At 38.5% G+C, this 22,724-nt stretch overlaps 1 protein-coding gene across 1 annotated transcript; it reads left to right on the forward strand.

Annotated features, from left to right (window-relative positions):
• The first annotated feature begins 1,465 nt into the window (after positions 1-1,465).
• On the forward strand, positions 1,466-22,357 carry LOC103593411 (chromosome unknown open reading frame, human C6orf163). The gene is made up of 5 exons (XM_008576380.1): positions 1,466-1,857; positions 6,378-6,472; positions 8,171-8,278; positions 13,251-13,453; positions 21,696-22,357. The coding sequence occupies exons 1-5, from the start codon at positions 1,710-1,712 to the stop codon at positions 22,126-22,128; spliced, it is 987 nt and encodes a 328-aa protein (XP_008574602.1). The 5' UTR covers positions 1,466-1,709; the 3' UTR covers positions 22,129-22,357.
• Positions 22,358-22,724: the final 367 nt, after the last annotated feature.

The following is a 22,724-nucleotide window of genomic DNA, read 5'->3' on the forward strand; positions in this document are numbered from 1 at the left end:
AAAACTGGAATATATTTCCTTTGTAAAACCACGTTATCCAGTTGCCTTCCCCCCAACGCGATTTCTTGCATATTCTTTTGGCTTGTTACTGACATCACCCTCCAGACAGATGGAGAGATGGAGACAGGACTGGGAGTAATTTCGGCCCCCTTCTCAGGAAGTGCCCCCTGCTCCTGTAGGGCACTAATTGTGCCTTTTTAATTGGGGCAGGGATCCTTCCTGCAACTGGAACTGGCATAGTGGGCCCTGCTGCTGCCTCTCAATTCTATCAAAATCAAAAACTCTCAGAAGAACTAATGCTGCCTCTCAATTCTATCAAAAACTCTCAGAAGAACTAAGATTATGTAAATGAGTCCAGGGTGATCCAAAACAACTTAAACCATTTCACTGAACCTTTGGATACCCTGGCTCATGTCCCTACTAGGACCCCTACCTGTGCCTCATCCTACTTTTTGGTCCCTGTCTCTTTCGGTGTTTCTCTAATTTCTTGCAGGAATGTATACAGGCTTTCGCCAACCAAAAGTTTGCCAAATTGTTCCTACAGGGAGGATATCAGCCCCTCAGAATCAGTGACCCTTCCCCAGAAGAATACAGCTTCCCCACATGAAACCAGTACCCCAACACCTAATTGTTTTACCCGCCATCATAAGTCTTTTATTTTTTCCATATCTTCACCCATCTCCAGCAGGAAGTAGCTTCAGAAAAATGAGACCTCCTCCCTTTTCCTTTTTTCCTATACTTAAAAGGCAGGAATAATAGATCTGCAACATAACCAGTGCCACTTTAGACAAGCCCAAGTACAAAATGGTGCCGCCACCTTCACCCCTCCCCTCCCCCTTCCCTTTACTAGAAGCCTCCTGACTTAAACAGAAACCCCTTTTGCTTCCTCAAGGATGCAGTTCCCCACACCAATCCACATTAGCATAATGACCCTCCATGATGGTATCAGCCAGCCCTTGACACACTATACAAGCTCTACCACCCCCACACCTGGTGCTGTCCCCTTTTCAGGGCAGCCCTGGGCTGCCTGCCACTTTGAGCACAGCCCAGCAGATTTCCTTCTTTAATAAAGCTTGAATGGTACCCAGCATCTCGGCTCACTTTCTTTCACATGGATGGCCTTTAGAAGCTGGAAAAGGCAAGGAAACATTCTCCTTTAAAGCCTCCAGAAGGAACCAGCGCTGCTGACATCTTGATTTTTAGCCCTATAGGACTCATTTTAGACTTCTGACCTCTAGAAATGCAAGAGAATAAATTTGTGTTGTATTTAAGCAATGATGTTTGTGTTAATTTGTTACAGTGGCAATAGGAAACTAATACAGAAAGTATCAGAAAAATGAATGCTTGCATCATTCACTCTTTTGTTATTATTTCAAGTTGCTTTTATGAGCAAAGCTTGTCTTACCTAGCAACAGTTGCTAAGTAAGTTAACAACTTCAAGCTAGAATCTGGGAGGGAGCAACTGCTTAAATCTTCCCAAACCCAGTGCCCATACTTATATGGTGGAGGCTGTTAGTACCATTCTTTTATGTTAGGCACATAACCACCACCTAATCATGGCAAATCATTTAATCCTTACCAGCCTCTAGCATTGTCCTAAAACCCTGAACTTCTTCTAGCTTTCTTAAACTTCTAGTTTTTCTTAAAACTACTTTTTCTGATCCTAACATTATTTAATAGTAAAAAAGTAGGACATCCGAAATTTAGCTATGATCAGAAATCCAGATTACACAAACTTTGTTTGCTGTGCTGTTTGTAATAAAGTAATTCCACCAGCCCCTTTTGGAGAAACTTTCAAACGGATCCATGAATACAAGCCATTTAAGACACGCTTTTACACTCACAAAGATATACTGGGTAAGTGACTTCATTATTTTCCTTTGTTCTAATGTTTCATAGCATTATATGTCATTCTTCCTGTTGCATATGCTTTTATCAGCTTTTCTCTGTTCAGAGTTGCTTGTCCCTACAGGGGTATCTGTTTGGCATGAAAAAAATGTGGATTGGAATCCAGCTTCCCCACTTACCTATTATATGCATTGGATAGGGTATGTAGCCTTTCAGTCTGTTTCTTTATATGTAAGTAAGGACATTAACACCTATCTTGCAGGTTGTTATGAGGCTTTAGTGAAATATTTGTACCTATGATAAAGCCTGGCACATAATAGTATATGTGAGTTATTTTCACCCTTGACCACATTCAAACCACTGCTATGGTTTAAATATAGCTCCAAAGTTCATGTGTTGAAAACTTAATCCCCAATGCAACAGTGTTGAGAGGTATGACCTTTGAGAGGTGATTAGATTATGAAAGACCTGTCCTCATGAATGAATTAATGTTGTTATTGTGGGAGTAGTTTAGTTATCATGAGAGTGGGCTTGTTATAAAAGTGAGTTTGGCCCTCTTGCTCTCTTGTGCTCTCTTGACCTTCTTCTGCCTTCTATCCGGGATGATGCAGCACCAAGGCCCTCCCCAGATGTGGCCCCTCAACTTTGGACTTCCCAACCTCCATAACTTACCTGGTCTTTGGTATACTGTTTTGGCAACACAAAACAGACTAAGACGGGACCTTCCATACATGTAGAAGAGGAAAGAGCTCTAAATAATATCATAATAAATGAGTGAAAGAAACTATTACCTTTAATTAGTACCTGATGACATAAAAGTAAATAATTATAGATAACATGAGATATTTGTTATACATGTGTATGTAATAAATAAGCAAATCAAATTGTGATTACAGGTTCCTTCTCTCTTTTATCCTCATACAAGTTTCCAATCTGACTTTGAGCCTTATAAGTGTTTTCCTAAGGACTCTCAGAATACCTCTCTGATCCTCTCTTCCTTTAACATGGTAAACTAATGGTGATTTGATTTCACTCCTGATCTTCAAAAATATAGGAAGCTAGAGAGTGGAGGGTGTTTCAAAAAAAAAAACTAAAATGCAGGGTGAGATCAAATTAGAATCATCCTCTTGAAATATCAATACCAAAACTCACTTTAACTTTTAGTAAATGCTTAGTATGAATTAATAATTATAATCTCTAAAATGACTTGACATTTTATACCCAGGACAGTGTATCTCCATTCTTAGATGTACCTCAATGATTGACTCATTGTGCCTTATAGGATATCTTAATCGGAAGATTAAGTGGATGTTAAATTGATCTAGTTAGAAATTAATCTTTTATATTCAGTGACCCATATCTGTCATTGAACTGTTTTAAGTCAAGACAGTCAAAAATCTGTTCTTTATAAGTAGTATCAAAAGCATGTTGAAATATCTATAGAGCTAATGAGTATTTCATGGGACAGTAGTTCTCAGCCCTAGCACTGCACTATAGAACTTTGAAAAATTCATTTTTAATATCCAAACACACAGACCCACTGGATTTAGTACTAACCTGACACAGGCCTACTAAATTAGAACCTCCAGGGTCAGTCCTCAGCATATGTATTTTTTTCTCACACTTTTTAATAACTTTATTTTGAAATAGTTTGATTCACAAGTTGCAAAAATAGATCAGAGAGTTCCCATGTACCTTTCATCCAGCTTCTTCCATTGATATTTTACATAAGCCTGATACATTGTCCAAAAAAGGAAATTGGCATTACAATGCCATTAACTAAGATACAGACATTACATGCACTTTTTTCCTTGTTATATAGTTTTATGAAATTTATTACATATGTATATTATTGTAACTGTCACCGCAATCAGCATATTGAACTGTTCCATCACCATCAGAAAAAACTCACTTGTGTTAGCCCTTAACAGTCACACTCTTATTCCCTAATTCAAACCCCTGGCAACCAATAATCTGTTCTGTCTGTATAATTTTTGTCACTGTGAAAATGCTACCTAACAGAATCATGCAGTATGTAACTCTTTGAGACCAGAAAAAACTCACTTGTGTTAGCCCTTAACAGTCACACTCTTATTCCCTAATTCAAACCCCTGGCAACCAATAATCTGTTCTGTCTCCATAATTTTTGTCACTGTGAAAATGCTACCTAACAGAATCATGCAGTATGTAACTCTTTGAGATTGGCTGTTTTTTACTCAGCACAATACCCTTAAGATTCATCCAAATTGTTGTTTGTATTAATAGTTGTTCCTTTTTCAGCATGTGCTCTTTTAAAAAGTTCTACAGGAATCCTGTTGTACAATTGGATTTGAGAACAACTAATATAAAATAATGGAGTTTAAGCAGAAAAAGGAGTAACAACAGCTTACACTTGTATCAGATTTTTATGAAGTTCAACAAACGGATGGTCCATGCTTAGTCACATTTCTTCCTAGAAGATCTTTCATAATTCTATGTACACGATGTTGGGCTTTTACAGTATGTGTTCATCTATACCATAGTATTCACTGCCTTATGTTTTTTGGTTTTTGGGGGGATTTTTTTGGAAGTCAACATTTTTACTTCATTTATTTTTTTATTGAAACATAATTGTTTGTACATATCTATGGGGTACTGCATTGAATATCAGTAACTGTGTGTAATATGTGATGCTCAAACCAGGTTAATTAGTATATTCAACATTACACAATGTAATCATTTTTTAGAGCCCTTTCCCAATTTCTCACTAACCCCCTTCCCCCTTTCCCACCTCTGGTAACCTCAGTTCTGTTCTCTCCTTTTGAAAGTTCAATGTATTATTATGATTTATTATGATCGTTGTATCTTTTATTTATTAGTTGTTGTTGTTTGTTGTTTTTTGGTTTTTAGCTCCCATTTATGAGTAAGTACATGTGGCATTTCTCTTTCTGTGCCTGGCTTATTTCATTTAACATAATTTTCTCTAACTTCCTCCATGTTGTGAATTACTGACCTATGTTTTAAGACTTACTGATGATCTAGTAGCTGAGACTATATGCCACCAAACATATACTCTTCAATTGCAGATGACAGAAACACAACTCAGAATAGACTATGTATAAAATGGAATTTCTTGACCCTTTTAACAGAGAAACCCAAGGGGATTCTAGTGTCAGGGCTTTCAATCTGTCTATGCTTACTGTCTTAGCGAGTTGGCTTAATGGCTCACTATTGCAGCTAGGCTTACTCTAGCAGCTGGGAAGGGAGGCATGTGGATCCAAATAACTCTAAGCATCTACTACCTCCAGCTAGATATCCCAGAGGAAAAAGAGCTATGTTTTCCTTACACCCTTATATAAAATCCCAGGGAAGAGCCTGCTTGACCAGGCTTGAGGTGTGCCTAATCCTGAGCCAATTATTGTGTCCTGGAGGAAGAAGTAAAAAGGGCCAAGAAGGCTGGGTGCTGCGACTGGCAGTCCCACCAGAGCAACCAGGAGTGAGGGAGGAATTTCTTGAGAGAAATGGATTCTATTGCCCGAAGGAGAGAAGAGATGTTGAGCAGGCAAGCACACATCTTATCTGTGCTGTTGCCAAACTTGGCGTCATGAGAGATACACTGCAGAATAAGATGTGCTTTGTAATTTTAGGGAGTTGATCATGACCTGATTGCATGAAAATGATTCAACAAGTCTAATATGTGGAAAATGAGTGGAATGAAGAATAAATACTATAAGAGTTTTGATTGGAGAGAAAGATCACTGTGTGTGATTTCAGGACCCAAAGGGCCTGTCATTCCCATAACAGTTTGGGAGCCAACTCTGACAACACACTCTGATGGGAAAAAATGGAGAAACCCTGTGCCCAGCTCAAGGAGCTCAGATCTTGGTTCCACATCCAGCTCTGTCCCTAGCTATCTGATATTGTGTGGCCCTCTAACCTCTCTAGACTTTCATTTCTTTGTCTGGGTATGGAGGATGTTATTAGGGGAATATTATTATTTGAAAATCAAGTTAGATCATTGACAGAGAAATAATAAAATACTACCCCTTAGCTTACTCCCAAACTGAAGCTGTTAAACCCAGGAAAACCCAGACACTGAAGACAGGAAAACCCAGACACTGAAGGTATGTGTCAAAGAAGGCATTCTGCTTCCACTCTCCTGATGGAGGTAGCACCGCAACAGACAGGAGCCGGCAAGGGGAACTGCATCATGTGCTAACATCTCTTGAATATTCGCTCGCCTTTCTACTTTGTGTGTACAAAATGTGCCCCTTTCTGCGGGGCATTTATTTAACTTCCCCGGTTGCCTGCTGCATGGACCAGGTGTGATGAGGAGAACAGCTGACTCTCCAGGCCCAACAGTGCTGTGAGTTCCCTCCTAATGAGTTAGGGGAAAACTTACCCTTTCAATGGGTATCTTTAAAGAAAAGACTGATGTCTCCTAAAAGGATATATCTCCTAGGTAGCACTCATAAATAACTAAATAATGGTGGAATGGAAAGCCAGAAACAGTCTTTGAGATTTGTGATCATTTCTCTTCAAACATACAGATATTGGGGCAAATATTCTGAATAAGGAAAAGCAATTTCAAGAGGCTGTGCTCAGACAGCGTATTGCAAAAGCAGAAGCTGAAGTATGGACTCAGGTAAAAGAAATTAGAAATGAACCTAAAATACATCTTTCCACTTCCTTCATATTTTGGATTTGTCTGAAGTAATAATATAGCATAGTACTCAAGAGCACAGATTACAGAGTCAGACAGAACTGACTTGATCCCAGTTAGCTGTGAGATCTTGGTCAAGTTCTTCAATCTCTGTAGTCTTGGCTTCTTCATCTGTGAAAGAGGAATAATAATAATAATACCCATTCTATAGGATCATTGAGACAGTTCAATGAAATAATGTGCATGGCATGCAGTAGGTGCTTAGTAAGTAACAGGCATCATCAGGAACTTTCTGCCTTCTAAATCACCCTCTCTATATGGATGACTCCTGCTTGCTTTGTTCTCCTTTTAAAAACCAGAACTAAAAAGAAAAGAAAAAAGGGTACAAGAATACACCCTTGTTGATAATTGTTTATTATGGCCAACATTTAATATATAGGCCATCCATTTGTGCAGTATGTAATGACCCTGGACTAAGTGCTTGTTTTTTCCCAATTCTTCATCCTGGCCTACTACCCTTTTCAGCCCCTCTCTCAAAAATCCTGATACCTTGTCCTCCTGACTGCTGGGGGTTCTTATGGCTGCTGAGTGCCATAAGGCCAATTTGAATATTGGGGCTCACAGTGGGATCCAAGACATCAAACTGAAGCAAAGCCTCAATTCTACAGCTCTCACTTCTTCCAATCATAGATAGAATAACAATGAGTGACTTTCTGAAGAGAATTAAAGTTCTCTGAGGGCAGGACAAGCCATGTGCATAGATCAAGCCACATTGTTTAGATTACTTCTGTTTCATTACAAAATGGACATTATAGCAAATATTACTGGAATTGTCCAGTATTAGTGCCAGCAAATGCATTGTATGAAAGTATTTTGAATGCACAAAATACTCTAGTGCAAAGGATAATATGCATCAAAATCTTAGTAGTCATCTATTTTTATTAGTAATAAAATTCAAATTGTGATCCATCAATTATTGTATACCCTAATACCCTGAACCCAGATCATCAACAAAATGTTAGAGTGTTTCATTATATTCTTATTTTGAATAGTCCACAATTTGAATGTAAGTTTATCTAGTGTTCTGGGTATTCTCTTCACAAGGGGATGTTATTTTGAATAGTCCACAATTTGAATGTAAGTTTATCTAGTGTTCTGGGTATTCTCTTCACCTAAAGTAATTAAACTTCTTTCTGAAGACCTGACACACGGGATCTGGGATGGTACTCAACCTTTCTACTCAGCTCCTCCTAGCTTTACAAAACTAGCTTTATCTTTTACTTTTACCCAGCTTTATCTTTTCACTCCTCTGTTTTCCAGATTTTCTCCAATGAGCATGTATTACTTTGATAGTCAACTAAGAAAGAAATAAAGTGCCAAAGAGAAAAGACAACCCACCAGCCTACAATACTCTAAAGCTGTCCTGTGTTTAGCAATTCCCTAAACAGCGACGTTAGCCAAGGCTGGGGATGTGTTATGGCATCACTGGCTAAGGCAGCTAGTTTGCTATGGGAGGTTTGAGACAGGAATGAAGCAAGTAATCAGGGACACCATGGTGGTTGCTAATTTTCAGTAAACTGAAAATATTGAAAACCTGATTTACCAACATCCCAAATAATGATGGGTTGCCCTATGTTCATCCTGATGTATTAATTGATAAATGGACTTTTTCTTTCAAAGGCTAATGAACTCCAAAAACAAGCAGTGGAGAAAGCACTTGAAGAAGCAAATGCCAGACACAAAATTGAAATTCACATTTTGGAAGAGGAACATCAGAAAGATTTACAGGTTTTTTATACTGGCTTGTTTGTTGTCTTTAGTACTTTAGTTAAAAAAAAGTATATAATAAAGTACTTAAGTTGGCAAGGGAATGAAAAAATAATAATATCTAAGTTGGTGTTTCATAGAGGTTGGTTAGGAGGCCCCTGAGGTTCACAGAAGAGACACGGAGCTCTATTAAGCAGTGATAAGTGGGTGAAGGAGAACCCTGTAACTTACTTCCCCAGGGAAGGTCTACCCAACCCTGCCACCCACACACTATCCATGACACCCTGATCTCTTTCATAGCAGTCATCACTATTGCAATTAAATAATTGATTGTGCAATCACTTGTTTAGTGTCTCACTCTGCTGCATGACTGCAGCACGTCCATCTCTTTACGGTACTAGGCCTGTGCCCACCAGCACAGTGCCTTGAATTAGTAGGTGCTCAAGTAGTTGTTGCACAAATGGAGCAGGCTGTTCTCTTCTTTTTCCTGGGCTCTCTGATTGCATCCTTCTTTCTAAACTTGCATTTACTGCACTACCAAGAGGAACATCTGAGCTGTTCTTCAAGTATTTCCTGCAGGACCATAGGTCACAAGATGAGGGGAACTCTTTCTAACCTGTAACCTGTTCAAGCATATGACTCTAGGTTACTAGTAAACTTTCCAGGCAGAGGCTCCAGGATTCATTGTTTAGTTCAGTACCTCGGTTATGAAGTCTGCTCAAAGGAAAAAGTAAAGAACTCTTTTCACATTTTGGCCAAGGGAGGGAGAGGATGGAACAGTGCAGGTGTGATGATACACGGGCAGAGGCTGGAGGAAAGTGGCAGAGTCCCAGCCCCAGGTGTGTCCTAACTTAATAAGAACATAACTAATAAACAGCTCGGGTATTATGGGCCCATTTATTTATTGTTTCAACAATAAGCACCTACCATATATTAGATCTGTGCTAGGGAAGATTAAATGGACTGTCGTTGCCCTAAGAGGACTTGCTGGCAGGTAAAGGGAATCCTCCCTAGGGTTCCTAAAAGACAGTGGGATACTCCCTTCTTGTTTCCAGTGGCCTACCTCAACCAGGCATCATGGTCTCTGAGGGCTTGGCTGCAGTGGCCCACACTGCCCATCCCCTACTTCAGTTCAAAATGTGGAGAGTATTTAAAGCATGTCTTAGGCCTGCTATTCAGCTGACATGAACCAGAATGGCCATACCAGTAATTAAAATATTGAAATATATCTCTATCGGTTAATAAATAGCCACCCTCCAACCCCTCTGACACCACTGTCACCTTAGTCGCTTCCCCCCAGACCTCTGGACCTCTCTCAAAACAGTAAGTTAAAGGTATAGCTAATGGCTTGGCAGGGGGCTCTAGGACCCTACTCTAATGCTGCAGCCAGGGGCCTTTCAGACCAGTGGCCCCTAGTGGTACTGGTGGATACACACTTTGAATATCACTCCTGGCATTAGGTTATGAAGATATAAGGAAAAGGTGATGCCTGTTTCAAGAAATCCACATCCTGGTCTTTCTTTATGCAATTTGATTATGCCCCATATAGCCTCTGGGTGGAGTTGATGCACTTAGTGCTTCAGTAGAAAGAAGTCCTGAGAAAATTTAAAAGGAAAAAGTTGGAGGTTGACCTTTCTGAAATCCTGGTCTAGGAGTTGGGAATTTACCTTTATACCGACATCTCAGGAACATTTTTTGTGTATGAAGGAGTGACTTGTTTAATAGTGGTGTGTAGGGTTATTATTTTAACCTGTTGTGTCTGTAGGATACCCAGACATAGACATTAGTACTGCTTCTCAAGGGGGTGCCTATAAACCATCCACATCAGAATCTATTCACCTGGAGCTTAACATGCAGATTCCTGGACCCCACCCTAACTTACAGACTCAATCAGCAGCTGAAGTGATTTTTCACACATAATAAAGTTTGAGATTTCCAGTATACAGCAGAAAACCAAGTTCTTCTGGAACCAAGTATCATTAAATTCTAATATGTAGAAACCACCAGGTATTGTTCTCATATAATGTTAGGAGTTAGGGATGTCCCAATGCATGCTGTTAAAATTTCAGTATCTTATCCAATGGATAGATACTATTTTGAAAAGATGTTTATATTACCTTATTCAAAGATAATATCAAAAAGTAAATGAGAAAATGGAAACTAAGGGAAAGTAAGAAAAGAAAAAGTAAAGTAGGAAATATAATGAAGTCATGGGTGAATTTAAAACTTAAAAATGTTTGTATGCCATGAAGTTCTGTACAATTATCACTAACTGGGCCTTGAGCTTTCTGGCAGGCAGTGCAAAGAGGAAAATGCCATGAGTTACCATGAGCATAAGGTAAAAACAAAGCAAGTACTCAGGAGAGGCTCAGATGTTCCTAGCTGTGACACCTGAGAGAAACTTCTGTGGGAGACATTGTGTGAAAAATGCCTGTCGAACATCTGTACAGTAAACATGATAGAGTTCATAAAGCTGTTTCTTATAATATCTCAAAATGTGGGCCGACTCACTCAAAATGCATTTCAGTAAAAGCAAATGGGGAGACCTTACATTGAATAACGCTGCCAAACAGTAGATTATTGAATTATTTTTGGAACTTCAAATATGTATGACACATGTGAAGCAGTAAAATGATTTTTGTTTTACTAAATCATTACATAAAAGGGGGACTGAGTTTAATTCTCTGAATCCTGGTTCAGAACCTAGGCAAAATAAAGGGCTGATATCTCCCTTTTAAATTCTGTGATTCGAGTAGCAATATATTATGATAACACTTCACCTATCTGAAGCTCAAACACCCAGCAGTCTCAATTACTAAAAATATACCTGAAAACCCAGAAATAAGTTAAAATATCCCCTGACGTGTTAAATAAAGGCCTCTGACTACAAGAGAAAAACTCAGGATTATTACCCCTAGCAGTATCTCTCCATCCCACATGTATGCAGATATCATTACACACAGGTATTACACTTGCTTGACAACCTGAACCCAACGGACTTGATTTTTCAAATCTAAAATAGATTAAATTCTGGAAACTAGAAATGACAAAAAGGAGCTCACTGATAGCAGAACAGGGAGTCCTCAGCCTGATGGCGAGGGAAGAACAAGAAAAATTACAAGAAGCAGATAACAAATATCAAAAAGCAAAGCAGTCTGGAGTTATTTGTGACAGAGACAAATGGTCCTATGAACTTGAACAATTATTAAGTGCCATATGAAGTTTTTAGCCCAGTGCAATTATTCATCTTTGTCTACTGAACCCAGATCATCAACAAAATGTTAGAGTGTTTCATTATATTCTTATTATGAAGTAAGGTAAGTGTTAAAGACATTTAGAAACATTTCCATTCAAAATATTTTATTAAAAAATTGTAATGATTTAAGAGACAAAGCCTTATGCAGTGTAGAAAAACCAGCTAATATTTCTAAACATGTAATGTTTTTTCTAAAAAGATTTTCTAAATACATGAATGAAGGCCATTCTGGAGATTTTTTTAAAATTGATTTCTGTTGTCTGTTTCATTTTTTTTTTTTTTTCACCCTTGGAGTAGCCAACGTGAGAAGTTGAAAACTTTCCCTCTCTTGAAAAAGCTAAGGTCTGTCTAAGAAATATTTTAATTGTTGAAATATTTTTCTAAGAAACTAAAAGCAATTTCAGTTTCCCTTGAAACTTAGCATTCTCTTGACTCTCAGCTTCCCCTGAGAATTCTCTCTGGATACACTGTAAATGGAGCTGAGCTGACTCCCTCAGGAGCCCCCACAGAAATGGTGTTAAAGGGTGTTGAGTGATCTTCAGCCAGTAGAACTCTGGTTTTATTCCTTTTCACTCTGGGTCAGATGTCATTTGAGGAAGGGATTCTGCATCTATTTTTTAAAAAAGTGAAAAAAAAAGAGATGAGGAAAACCCACTACTCTACCTTGTATGACTGTACAGTGTCTCTGGAATGAAAATAAATTGGTGAATCTCTGGAAGGATTCCAGTTTCACTGCAAGCAATGAAGTGGCAGTTGAGAATCCTTGTTTATATCCCTAGTTCTTCAGTGAAATAACTAAATTTCTTTGCATTCTATTGATGTCTAAAATAGAGATCAAAATTTATTTTTAAATGACAGTGTTAAAACTCCTGGACAGAATTCATTGCTCCTCTTTTCTTGCATATATTTCTGTTACAATACTTCTTGCATGATTAGGTTGTTGGTCTCCTCCACTAGACAGTGAGTCCCCTGACAAGGATCCCAGCCTTCTTGTGTTTGTAGCACCTGGGCACATTGTGGAGTTAGTAGGCATTTCCAAATTGGTGACAGGGTTTTCTTTTAGGACTATTTGTGAGTCTGTTTTCTGCAAGTCTTGGTTATACTAGTGCTTCCTCTCATTATTTGGTCAAAGGCCATCTGTAGATCCTCTTCCCCAGGGCAGTGGAGCTCTTGTTCCAGTCCCTTCCACGAACGAGAAAGGGCCCCTCAACACTAATTAGCTGGAATGCTCCAACAACAGTCAGACTGGCAAGCAACTTCCTGTGACTGCAATAATGTGCAACTGTTCTCTGCCTGGAGTCTCAGGTTCAGTCCTACCCAGGAGACAGTTAGGAGGCATAATAATTATTTCTGCCATCTTCCTGGACTTATTTACTACAGTTGAATTGTGTTATGTATTACTAATTGTGTATAATGATAGTACATCCTAGAATATTTGGACAATCAAGGAAAAAAAGACCTTTAACCCTACCCTCTAACTCAACTATTTTCCTTTTTCCATATTCCCTTTCAATATTATCTATCTATCTATATTTATCCTACATAGTCGGTATATTTTTGGTTTTACTTATCTATAAATGAAGTTTTCTACATCATATACACTCTTCTTTCAAATCCTCAATGTTAACAGGTGCATGTTCTATAAGGTAGACAAAACTATGATTTCAGTAGCCTCTTAGAGTGCATTTTTAAATCTCAAATCTGTAATATCTAAACCTATTTTTGCTGTTGCTTAAGATAATGGCAGCTAAAACCAAGATAGAGATGTATAAAAACATGGACGACGAAATGATGAGAGAGCACTCAGCTGCGGAACAACGCATGGTCCATAGAATTCAAAGGATTATGATGGAGTGCCACAGGGAGAAGGTGGAGGCTGTGAACAAAGCCAGGGCTGAAGAGAGGCGGATCGCCCAGGACGCAATCTCAGCCCAGAGAAGGTATTCCAGAGAACATTTGCAGATTAGTCTCTTACTCTATCACAATCAACTTGGAGAAGGGAATAAGGTTAAGGTACATAGATGGATATTGCCTAGTTTTTGTGTTTTCACATTTTTATTATGGAACTTATCAAACATAGAGAATAATATATATTTGAGAGAGAGAGAAATAGTAACATAAAAATACTCAAGGACCTTAAGGGATTGAAAATTGCCAACACTCTGAAGCTCCCATGTATTCTTCCTCAATCACATTTCCTTTCTCCCCCATCAACATATAACTACTCTTCTAAATTTGTTTTTCATTCTGTATCACCAGTTTTAAGAGGCTGAGGAAAGAAATCAAGAAACATTTTCCCATAACACATAAAAGACAATCGTCATCTTCTCTAGCCTAGATCATACACTCTTGTTGATGTGTAACTTTTTGGTCTTTTTCTTAGGACACAAGTAATATATGTTGCAAAAGAAGTTGACGTTATAGAAATCCATAGAGTAAAAATTGCAAGTCCTGTCTCATTGCTTCCCCACCTACACTGTGCTTCCCAGAGACAATCATTTTAAATAACAGGGTCTGTATCTTTCCATGCCCTTTTGATATATTTATAGCAGTATATGTATGCATAATTGCAAATCATTTTTACATAAATCAGATCATATATATATTTTTTAATTGTATATTTAATTGTTCATGTTTATGGGGTACAGTGTGTTCTTTCAGTACATGCATATGTTGTATAATGATCCCCTCCAGAAAGTTAGTATATCCATTGCCTAAAGATTTATCTTTTCTTCGCAGTAATAATGTTCAAGATCCTCTTTTCTAGCCATTTTGAAATGTACAATACACTATTATTAGCTGTAGTCACCCTAGAATACCAGAACATTATTCTTTCTGACTGTAACTTTGTTGTACCTGTTGACCAACCTCTTCTCTCCTCCCCTTCCAGCCTCTGGTAACTGCCATTCTGCTCTCTACTTCTGTGAGAACCACTTTTTTTTTTTTTTAGATTCCACTTATGAGTGAGATCATGCAGTATTTGTCTTTCTGTGCCTGGCTTTCTTCACCTAACATAATGGTCTCCAGTTCCATCCTGCAAATGACAGGATTTCATTCTTTTTTATAACTGAATAGTATTCCATTCTGTATATATATATATATATATATATATATATATATATATATCACTTTTTTCCCCCCCATTCATTCGTTGATGGACATTTAGGTTGATTCCATCTCTTGGTTATTGTGAATAGTGCTGCAATGAACATGGGATTGCAGTTGTCTTCTCAATACATTAATTTAATTTTTTTCAGATATATACTCAATAGTGGGATTGCTGGATTATATAGTACTTCTACTTTTAATTTTTTGAGGAAGCTCCATATTGTTTTCCATAATAATAGCTGTACTAACTTACATTCCCACAAACAGTACATGAGAGTTCTCTTTTCCCCACACTCTTACCAATATTTGTTGTTTTCTGTCTTTTTGATAATAGCCATTCTAACTGGAGTAATTGGATGATATCTTATTGTGGTTTTAATTTGCATTTGCCTGATGATTAGTGATGTTTAGCATTTTTTCACATACCTGTTGGCCATTTGTATGTTTTCTTCTGAGAAATGTCTATTCAGCTCATTTGCCCATTTTTTTAATAGGGTTACTTGGGTTTGTTTGGTTTGGTTTGGTTTTTTTTGCTGTTGAGTTGTTTGAGTTCCTTATTCGTTCCAGATATTAGCCCCTTGTCAGATGCTTAAGTTTGCAAATACTTTCTCCCATTTTGTATGTAATAGGGTTACTTGGGTTTGTTTGGTTTGGTTTGGTTTTTTTTGCTGTTGAGTTGTTTGAGTTCCTTATTCATTCCAGATATTAGCCCCTTGTCAGATGCTTAAGTTTGCAAATACTTTCTCCCATTTTGTATGTTGTCTCTTCACTTTGTTGATTGTGTCCTTTGCTGTGCAGAAGCTTTTATGTTTGATGCAATCTCATTTGTCTGTTTTTTACAAGTCTTGGTTTGACTAGTGCTTCCTCACATCATTTGCAGACATATATATATTTACAATAAAAATTTAAGAATACCAAGGTAACCATTTCTATGCATGTATTTGATGGAACAGGACATCAGTCAGGAGCCCAAGGATTAGCCAGGTACAAGAGAAAACCATGATTTCCAGATATTAAGTGACCTGCCAAGATCACTGGTGTAGCAGCAGAACCAAGACTGAGACCTGTGGCTTGTTCTTTTGCTTTGCTGCTTTGCTTAACAAATGAATCCACTTGTGTGTAACTCGTGGGTAAAATCTTTCTCATTAGAACTGTTTAGAACAGGGTCAAAGGTAAAATCCTGGAGGAGGTACAGATAAATCAGATTGAGGGCTGCAGCTCTGGCAGTTTCAGTGGTACCTGCCTTCCTGCATAAACTATAATCGTGGTGGAGGTAGAATGAAAAGGTGAGAGAGGATTTCAAGAGAAGGTTAGAGAATGAGTTGTGGTCCAGTGCAGTGGAAGATGCACCCTTTTCTCCTTTCTTCCCTTTCCCCCCATCATCTGCAGGAGCTCTGCCCTCCTGTAGAAGCCTCTGGGTCCCTCCTCACACACACTTGCAGTCTCCTGCTCCCTGCCTTGCTCTATTGCTTTGGCACCCCCTCCAGCCCTTTCCTCTATGGGTATGAATGGAAAGTTTTCAATGGCCACCTTTTATTGAATCAGTATGCTAAAATTAGGGAACTGCCATGTCTGTTGTTTAAATATATCCAACTAGAATGTCCATTTTGTTCATTAACGTTTCTCAAGTGCCTGGAAGAGAGCCTGGCACATTATAGGCATTCTTTAAACATTTATTGAAAAATGGTTTAAATTTTCTCCAATCAGCCAAACTCACTGTGCAGCACACCAGATCTTATTTCTAGACATTACTAGATTCCGGTGTTCTTTAGAGCATTTGCAGAAACTAATACATGGAGAGAGACCACTGTTTAGAATTCTGCCATAGAGCTTTTATTTGGCTATAAACTTTCACCAGACTTGAGGATTCAGAACACTTACATATTATGAGAAATTTGTTTAATGTACAAAAAACTTTTTTGTGGATGAGGTGATTGGATTCTAAATGGATTACTGAGGAGACATTGGACTCTTATAGTTTTTTTGAAAAATACAAACATCTCTCCTTGGAAAGGTTCTAATTGTTTCTAGCCCAAGGCAAGCATGAATTAAGTGACCACTCAGGACTATTTGTGGTCATGGCTGTAATTTCTAATGAGAGCTACCCTTTATTCAACACCCAGCACATGCAAGGCCATTTGTGTAATTCTCATTGAGTCTTCATATCCCTTCTTGGGGGATTCTGTCATTCTGCACATCTTCAAATTAAGATTCTGAGTTTTAGAAACTAAACAAACTGCCAAAGGTCACATGGAAAGGAGGTGACAGGACCTGATTTGAACCCTGGCCTGTGTGATGCCAAAGTGTGTGATCTTCCATTATGCTACACTGTTCTATGGGTGAAGAAGTTATGTGGGTTATCTGGAGGGTCTGTCCTCTTCACCAGTGCCTTCCGTGGATGTGGCACTGAAGCTCTTGCACAAAGAAATAAGGGCCCTTTCTCGACATTACAGGAAGTAACCAAAGCATGGCTGCCCCATATTAGCAAGGCTGGATGGACCGCTACAAATAAATCAGAGGTACTGGAAGGCTCCAAAGTTGGGAAGATCAAGCAAAATGTGGGTGGGATATGTGGTGAGGCAGGTTTTTTAGAGGAAGTTTGTCTTGGGTTCGGAGAAGTAGGAGGTCTCTTTTGTGAGACAGGCAAAAGAATGAGAACAGAATGAGCAAAGACATGGAAGGAGAAGGTGTGATGTTTAATGAGGCAGCGCCAAGGTTAGGTTCAAGAGTATTAATAACTCTGATATATAAATGCACTGCCAATGCCCACACCTCTAACTTCTATAATACCTACAGCCCCAGCTCAGGGGTATCATCAATCCTACTGCCAAACCAGGGAGCCATGAGTTCCCAGTGTGCCAGGTGGAAACCAGAATATATTTTCCATGTAAGCACAATGGTTATACCTGATGCTATACTTAATGGCCCTGCAGTTCTAATAAAAAATGGATTAATAGCTTATTATGGGCTAACCAGGCATACGATGTGCTGTGTTCAACATTGCTCCAAACACTTTATGTACAGATGAATTTTAGGAACAAATCACTTCATAATCTAGGAATTGCCTATGGGGGAAATGAAGCACTGGTTCTTATTGTCTTAAGATACAGGATATTTATTGATGGGCATAAAAAGGAGGTTGATGGCTGTTAGCAACATACATAAGGAAAATGAAACATTCACTTAATAAGTAGAAGTGAGAGAACACCTACTGATGTTTTTCTTTAAACCTGTGAGCAATATATCTTGTAGCATTTCAATAGCCTCCCAGAAATAACAAGAAGAAGAGCTAAGAGAGGTTCTAAAGTACGCAAAGGACAAATCTATCACTAGTATGGATTTCCCATGCTTTATTTTTTTCCCCAACCTGGCAAGATTGAGTTATTAGATATTAGATTATATTTTTATTCTGTAACCTGTTTTCACTCTCCAAGAATCAATTGTTTTAAATATCAGACTGAATCCTGTAGATGTGAGCAAACACTACAACTATTTTGAAAACAGTTGCATTTCTGCCCAGTACCACCCTTAAATATGGTGTGTATTCCCAAGTATATAGCTTCTTAAAGATGCAAGTGGCAGATGGACCTCACTGCTTACTTGAAAGAAACCTAGACATTCACTTCATATTGGCATGGGTGTTAAAGGTTATGGAGTTGAACCTGTCATCTTTTCTGCTGAATGCCAGCAGTCACTGGTGTGCCTCCTCCTATGACAGGAGTGTTACTGCTGGTTGAGTGATTGGTTCAAGCGCTGAACACCTCCACTTGTCATGTTCTTCTTGATGTGGGTCCAGAATATGCTGGGTCTCACCTTTACTTCCATCCTGGGCTTCTGGCTCTGCCCTCCTGTATGCACAGTGATCCTTTGAATATTTGAGGAGAGAGATTATATCCAACATTTAGTTTGGAAAAAGGAAGTAAAAACAAAAAAGTACTAATATTCACAGTTCCTTCAGTCCTTCCTAATACAATATGCTTTGTAGGCCCTCTTTTGGGGGAAAAAATGCAGGTAGACTAATTTGTATAAGTCAAAAAATTTTTTAAATACCTGTAAACTACAAGAATAGACTATTTTCCTATGGCAAATATTCTGCTTATGTTAAGGCTCCTTTATAAGTATGAATTCTTTTAAACTTTTGTAATGCTCCAATTTAGCTGTTTTAAAATTTGGTATTATTTGGCACAACAAAATGTACAAGAGAGAACTACATCTGGATTCCCCGTTTACTTATTCACACATTCTTTGATTGCCTGTTGTGTCCATACCAGGCACCATGCTAGGTAGGGGAGATACAAAGATAAACAGGTACCCCAGTCTACACCCTCCATTCACTCCTGGCTCCAATTCCACAACTTCAAGGAAATCATCAGAATAAAATTCAGAGACACCCTGACCTTAAGCCAAAAAGTGTGAATCCCAAAGGGTCAAAGGCAGGCTGGGAGAAGGTGGAGAGGACATTCAAAAAAAGAAAAATAGATCCTTATAGTGAGAACAGATTTTGATATCGGGGAGTTTAAAAGGAACTGTCATTGGGGTTGGGAGTTGGAGTTGTCCAAGATACAATTTATTGGATCAGTTTTACCTGAAGTCAGCTCAGGTGAAGCCTTCTATTCAGCCTGTAGATGAACATCTCCTGCGTGGGGGTGAGGAGAAAGCCAAGTGACCTGGCAGGGAGCTCATACCTGCTTGTGACAGAGCTGAGGCTCTAGAGGAGGACACCAAGGGAGCACATCTTCCTTTTTGAGGATTTAGGGCTGAGTCAAGGAGTCTCCTTCCAGCTCTAGATTCTGATCTAGACCCCAGGGGCCCTGATCATCACCTTTACAATCTCACCAAGAACACAAAGATCTTATAAAACATCAGACTAAATTGTAAGGATGTGTGTGGAGGCACTACCCAACCCTATCGACGGCATTACTTCTAATAACAGCAGCTTCATTCTTCTGCAACCCAGGTTGAAAATCAGGAAGTTGGTTTTGATTCCTCTTTCTTCTGCATCTCCTATATCCTAGCAGTCACAGATTCTGGGAGTTGTGACTTTGTGATATTTCTTGGGTTTATCCCTTCCTCTGCCTCTTCCTACCCCTCTCTCTAATAAAGTATTGAATTATTTGTCATTAGTTCAAACCCTCTTTATTGCACCTCTAGAATATTATAAAATGATACTAATTGGTCTCTCTACCTCATCCCCTAAAATTCGGTTAACCCACTGTTACCAGAATAACAATTCTAGATGTTATCTTCACTGTATTATAAATTCTGACAAAACATTTATAGTGACCTGTCATGAGATTGAAGCAGGTAATGGTTAAGGGCAAGAACTCTCCCATTTGCTCAACTGTGTGACATTGAACAGCAACTTAATCTCTCTAAGCCTCAATTTTCTGTCGTGTTACGTGGGAATAATAATAGGTAATAAATAAAAATAGTACCAGCTTCAGTAGGTTCTTGAGAAAATTAAATGAAATATAATGCATGTAGAGTGAGTAGCACAGTCCCTGGGACACAGTAAGTACCCATGAACATTAGCCCATGTCATTAATAATGGATAGAGCCTAGTTGGTGGGAAAAGGAAGAAAAGAAATAGCATAGTATCTAAGAGGCTAAGTCTGTCAAGTTTGAAAGTCAAGTTGAAAGAACCAGAGAAGATGAGGAATTGCATTTTGGAGGATGGAATTTATAAGATAGGGCAGGTGGTAAATCTTGGAAAGCCTGGATTAGACTGGGAGGCTGAGGCGAGGGACTTTTATTAACAACCATAACTATTTGAATCGAACGTTTGCAGATATTTTTAATCCTCACATCTTTAGAGGTTCTGCTCAGACTAGGTTAACTGCAGAAATCTACTGGAAGTGTGTCACAGTGGGTAGGAGCTTTTGCCCTGGACTCAGACTGCCTGGGTTATGGTGCTGGTTTTGCCACTTTTACTAATTAAGTGAACTTGGGCAAGTTACATAAACTCTCTGAGCCTCAGTATCCTCATCATAAAGTAAGCATAATAACAGAACCATCTCACAGGGTCATTTTTGAGGAGTCACTGAGTTAACATATGCACAGACTGTTCATCGACCTGCTTGGCACATGGTGAGAGATCATACTGTTAGCTGTTACAAATTTTATATAATTACATACATAGGCAGAGGTCTATGACTCATCCAGCAGGGATTCTTAAAGTGTGGTCCAAGGCTCTTTCAGGGTCCCTGAGACCCTTTAATAAGGCCTTTTTCACTCCTTCTCCAATGAATGTAAAATGGCATTTTCCAGGGGTTTTATGATGTGCGATATCACAACAGATTGAAACAATATGAAAATTCAGCTTATTTTCTATTAAGCCAGATGTAAAAGAGTTTTGCAGAAAAAAAAATATGTGTGATTATGCCATTCTCCTCACCAAATATTTTATTGTTTTGGAAAATGTGTTTTTTATAAGAAAAAAATTGTGTTAATGTATAATGGATTTGTTTTACTTTACATGAATTAATAAATATTTTTTAAATGTCTCACTTTTAGTTTCTAATACTGTTAATGTCAACAGATACAACTCATAAAAACAAAAGTTCTTTGGGTTTCTCAATAACTTTCCAAGTGTAAAGGGATCCTGAGATTAAAAAGTTTGAGGCAGCTGTCAGATAAAATCAAGATTAAAGCTAAATCTAACCTGTGAGTGTAAAGTTTTCTGTCCTCTGGCTAAAGGTAAGCAGCTGGATTGATATAAAGAAAAACTTTCTCTGGGGGTTTGGAACTCTGACCCTATTTCCTCATTTTTAAGCACAATGAATTTATATTTTCCTGGACAATGTGGACCCAGGTCCCTAAAGTTGCCATTACGTTAGATTAGTGGTTTTGCCCAAGCCCAGCAGGGAAGTCAGTGGGCACCCTCCCCACTCTTAAAAATATTTTTTGATGGTTAACAGCTAATGCAATCCAGAAGTTCATGTATACCAGTCTGTCTCAGGCTGGTGGCTTATCTGGACAATGTCGTGATTTCTTATACATCTGTGGTTAGAGACAAAATCATTTTTTTTAAGTAGGTAATCCTTCTAACTTATAAATCCATACTATCTTTTGTAGCAAAGCCATTGAGGAACTTGTGAATACTGGTGTGGCAGTTATTAAGGACCAGAAATCAAATGTGGACCAATTGATAAAGGCAAAAGAACATCAAATGAACATCTACTATGGTATGGCTCAAAGGCAGAGGCAAGAAGAGGTACAGGAAGTGCTTCAAGAAGCAGAGAAAACACATCAAGCCACTCTTGGCAATGTGATGGATAAACTGGTTAACACCCAGGAGGAGCTGCTGTCCTTAGCGAAACAACTGGGAATCATGACAAACTGGAAGGATTTCCTGGAGGAGGAACTAGAGGAAACCAGGGCGGCATTTCAAAAATACATCAATTATACTTTTCCTAAGCTTTCACCAGGACATGCTGATTTTATTCTGCCAGAAAGAAAAAAAACACCTTCTAATCTTGTTATTAAGGAGAACAAAACAATTGAGTAGAAGATTCCAACTGAAATTTCACTACAAAAGACATCATTGCAAAGACTAAATAAACTTCCTTAAAAACCATTTATTGATCCCCAGTCTTATGCAGGTACTATTGGGCTGTAAGCATTTCAATGGAAAACCAAAATATTCAAAAGTGCATTCCAGGTTACAGTAGTGCCAAATCTAATTGAGGAGAGAAAGGAATGAGAGGGATCAAACTGACCAGGTGGGAACTGTTCCTGGGAGGAAATCTTAATTCACTTCTGTGTCCGGCTTTATTCACTTTCACATCAGACAGGTAGCTATTTTAGCATTTGTTGCAGTTAAAAACAAGAAAGGGACATGTTTTTAGATTGTTCCCGTTGTGGAGAGTTGTGGTAACTTCCAGGAAAGAGATTATTATTTGGTGAATTGCAATAGCACTGTAGAAGGAAAAAGCAATTTCCCTCAAATTCAGTAAGTTAAAATTGAAATTCTGGGACTCCCATGTAAAATAATTCAGGAAGGACTCACTTATATTTGCGAGTTGTGAAATATGAAAGAAAAATACATCCTTAGAGGTCAGACCCCACTCTCAAGGAAGGGGAGTCCTCTTGTGTGTTTATATT

This window comes from Galeopterus variegatus, unplaced genomic scaffold (assembly GCF_000696425.1).
Source record: "Galeopterus variegatus unplaced genomic scaffold, G_variegatus-3.0.2 Scaffold1342, whole genome shotgun sequence".
Lineage (NCBI taxonomy): Eukaryota > Metazoa > Chordata > Mammalia > Dermoptera > Cynocephalidae > Galeopterus > Galeopterus variegatus.

What these genes read in the sequence shown, in the direction of transcription:
- LOC103593411 (XM_008576380.1), top strand. Translation starts at nt 1,710, where the DNA reads ATGATCAGAAATCCAGATTACACAAACTTTGTTTGCTGTGCTGTTTGT. An exon ending in AAGCTGAAGTATGGACTCAG is followed by an intron (nt 6,473 to 8,170) that starts GTAAAAGAAATT and finishes TTTCTTTCAAAG; the next exon opens with GCTAATGAACTCCAAAAACA. An exon ending in GCAATCTCAGCCCAGAGAAG is followed by an intron (nt 13,454 to 21,695) that starts GTATTCCAGAGA and finishes TATCTTTTGTAG; the next exon opens with CAAAGCCATTGAGGAACTTG.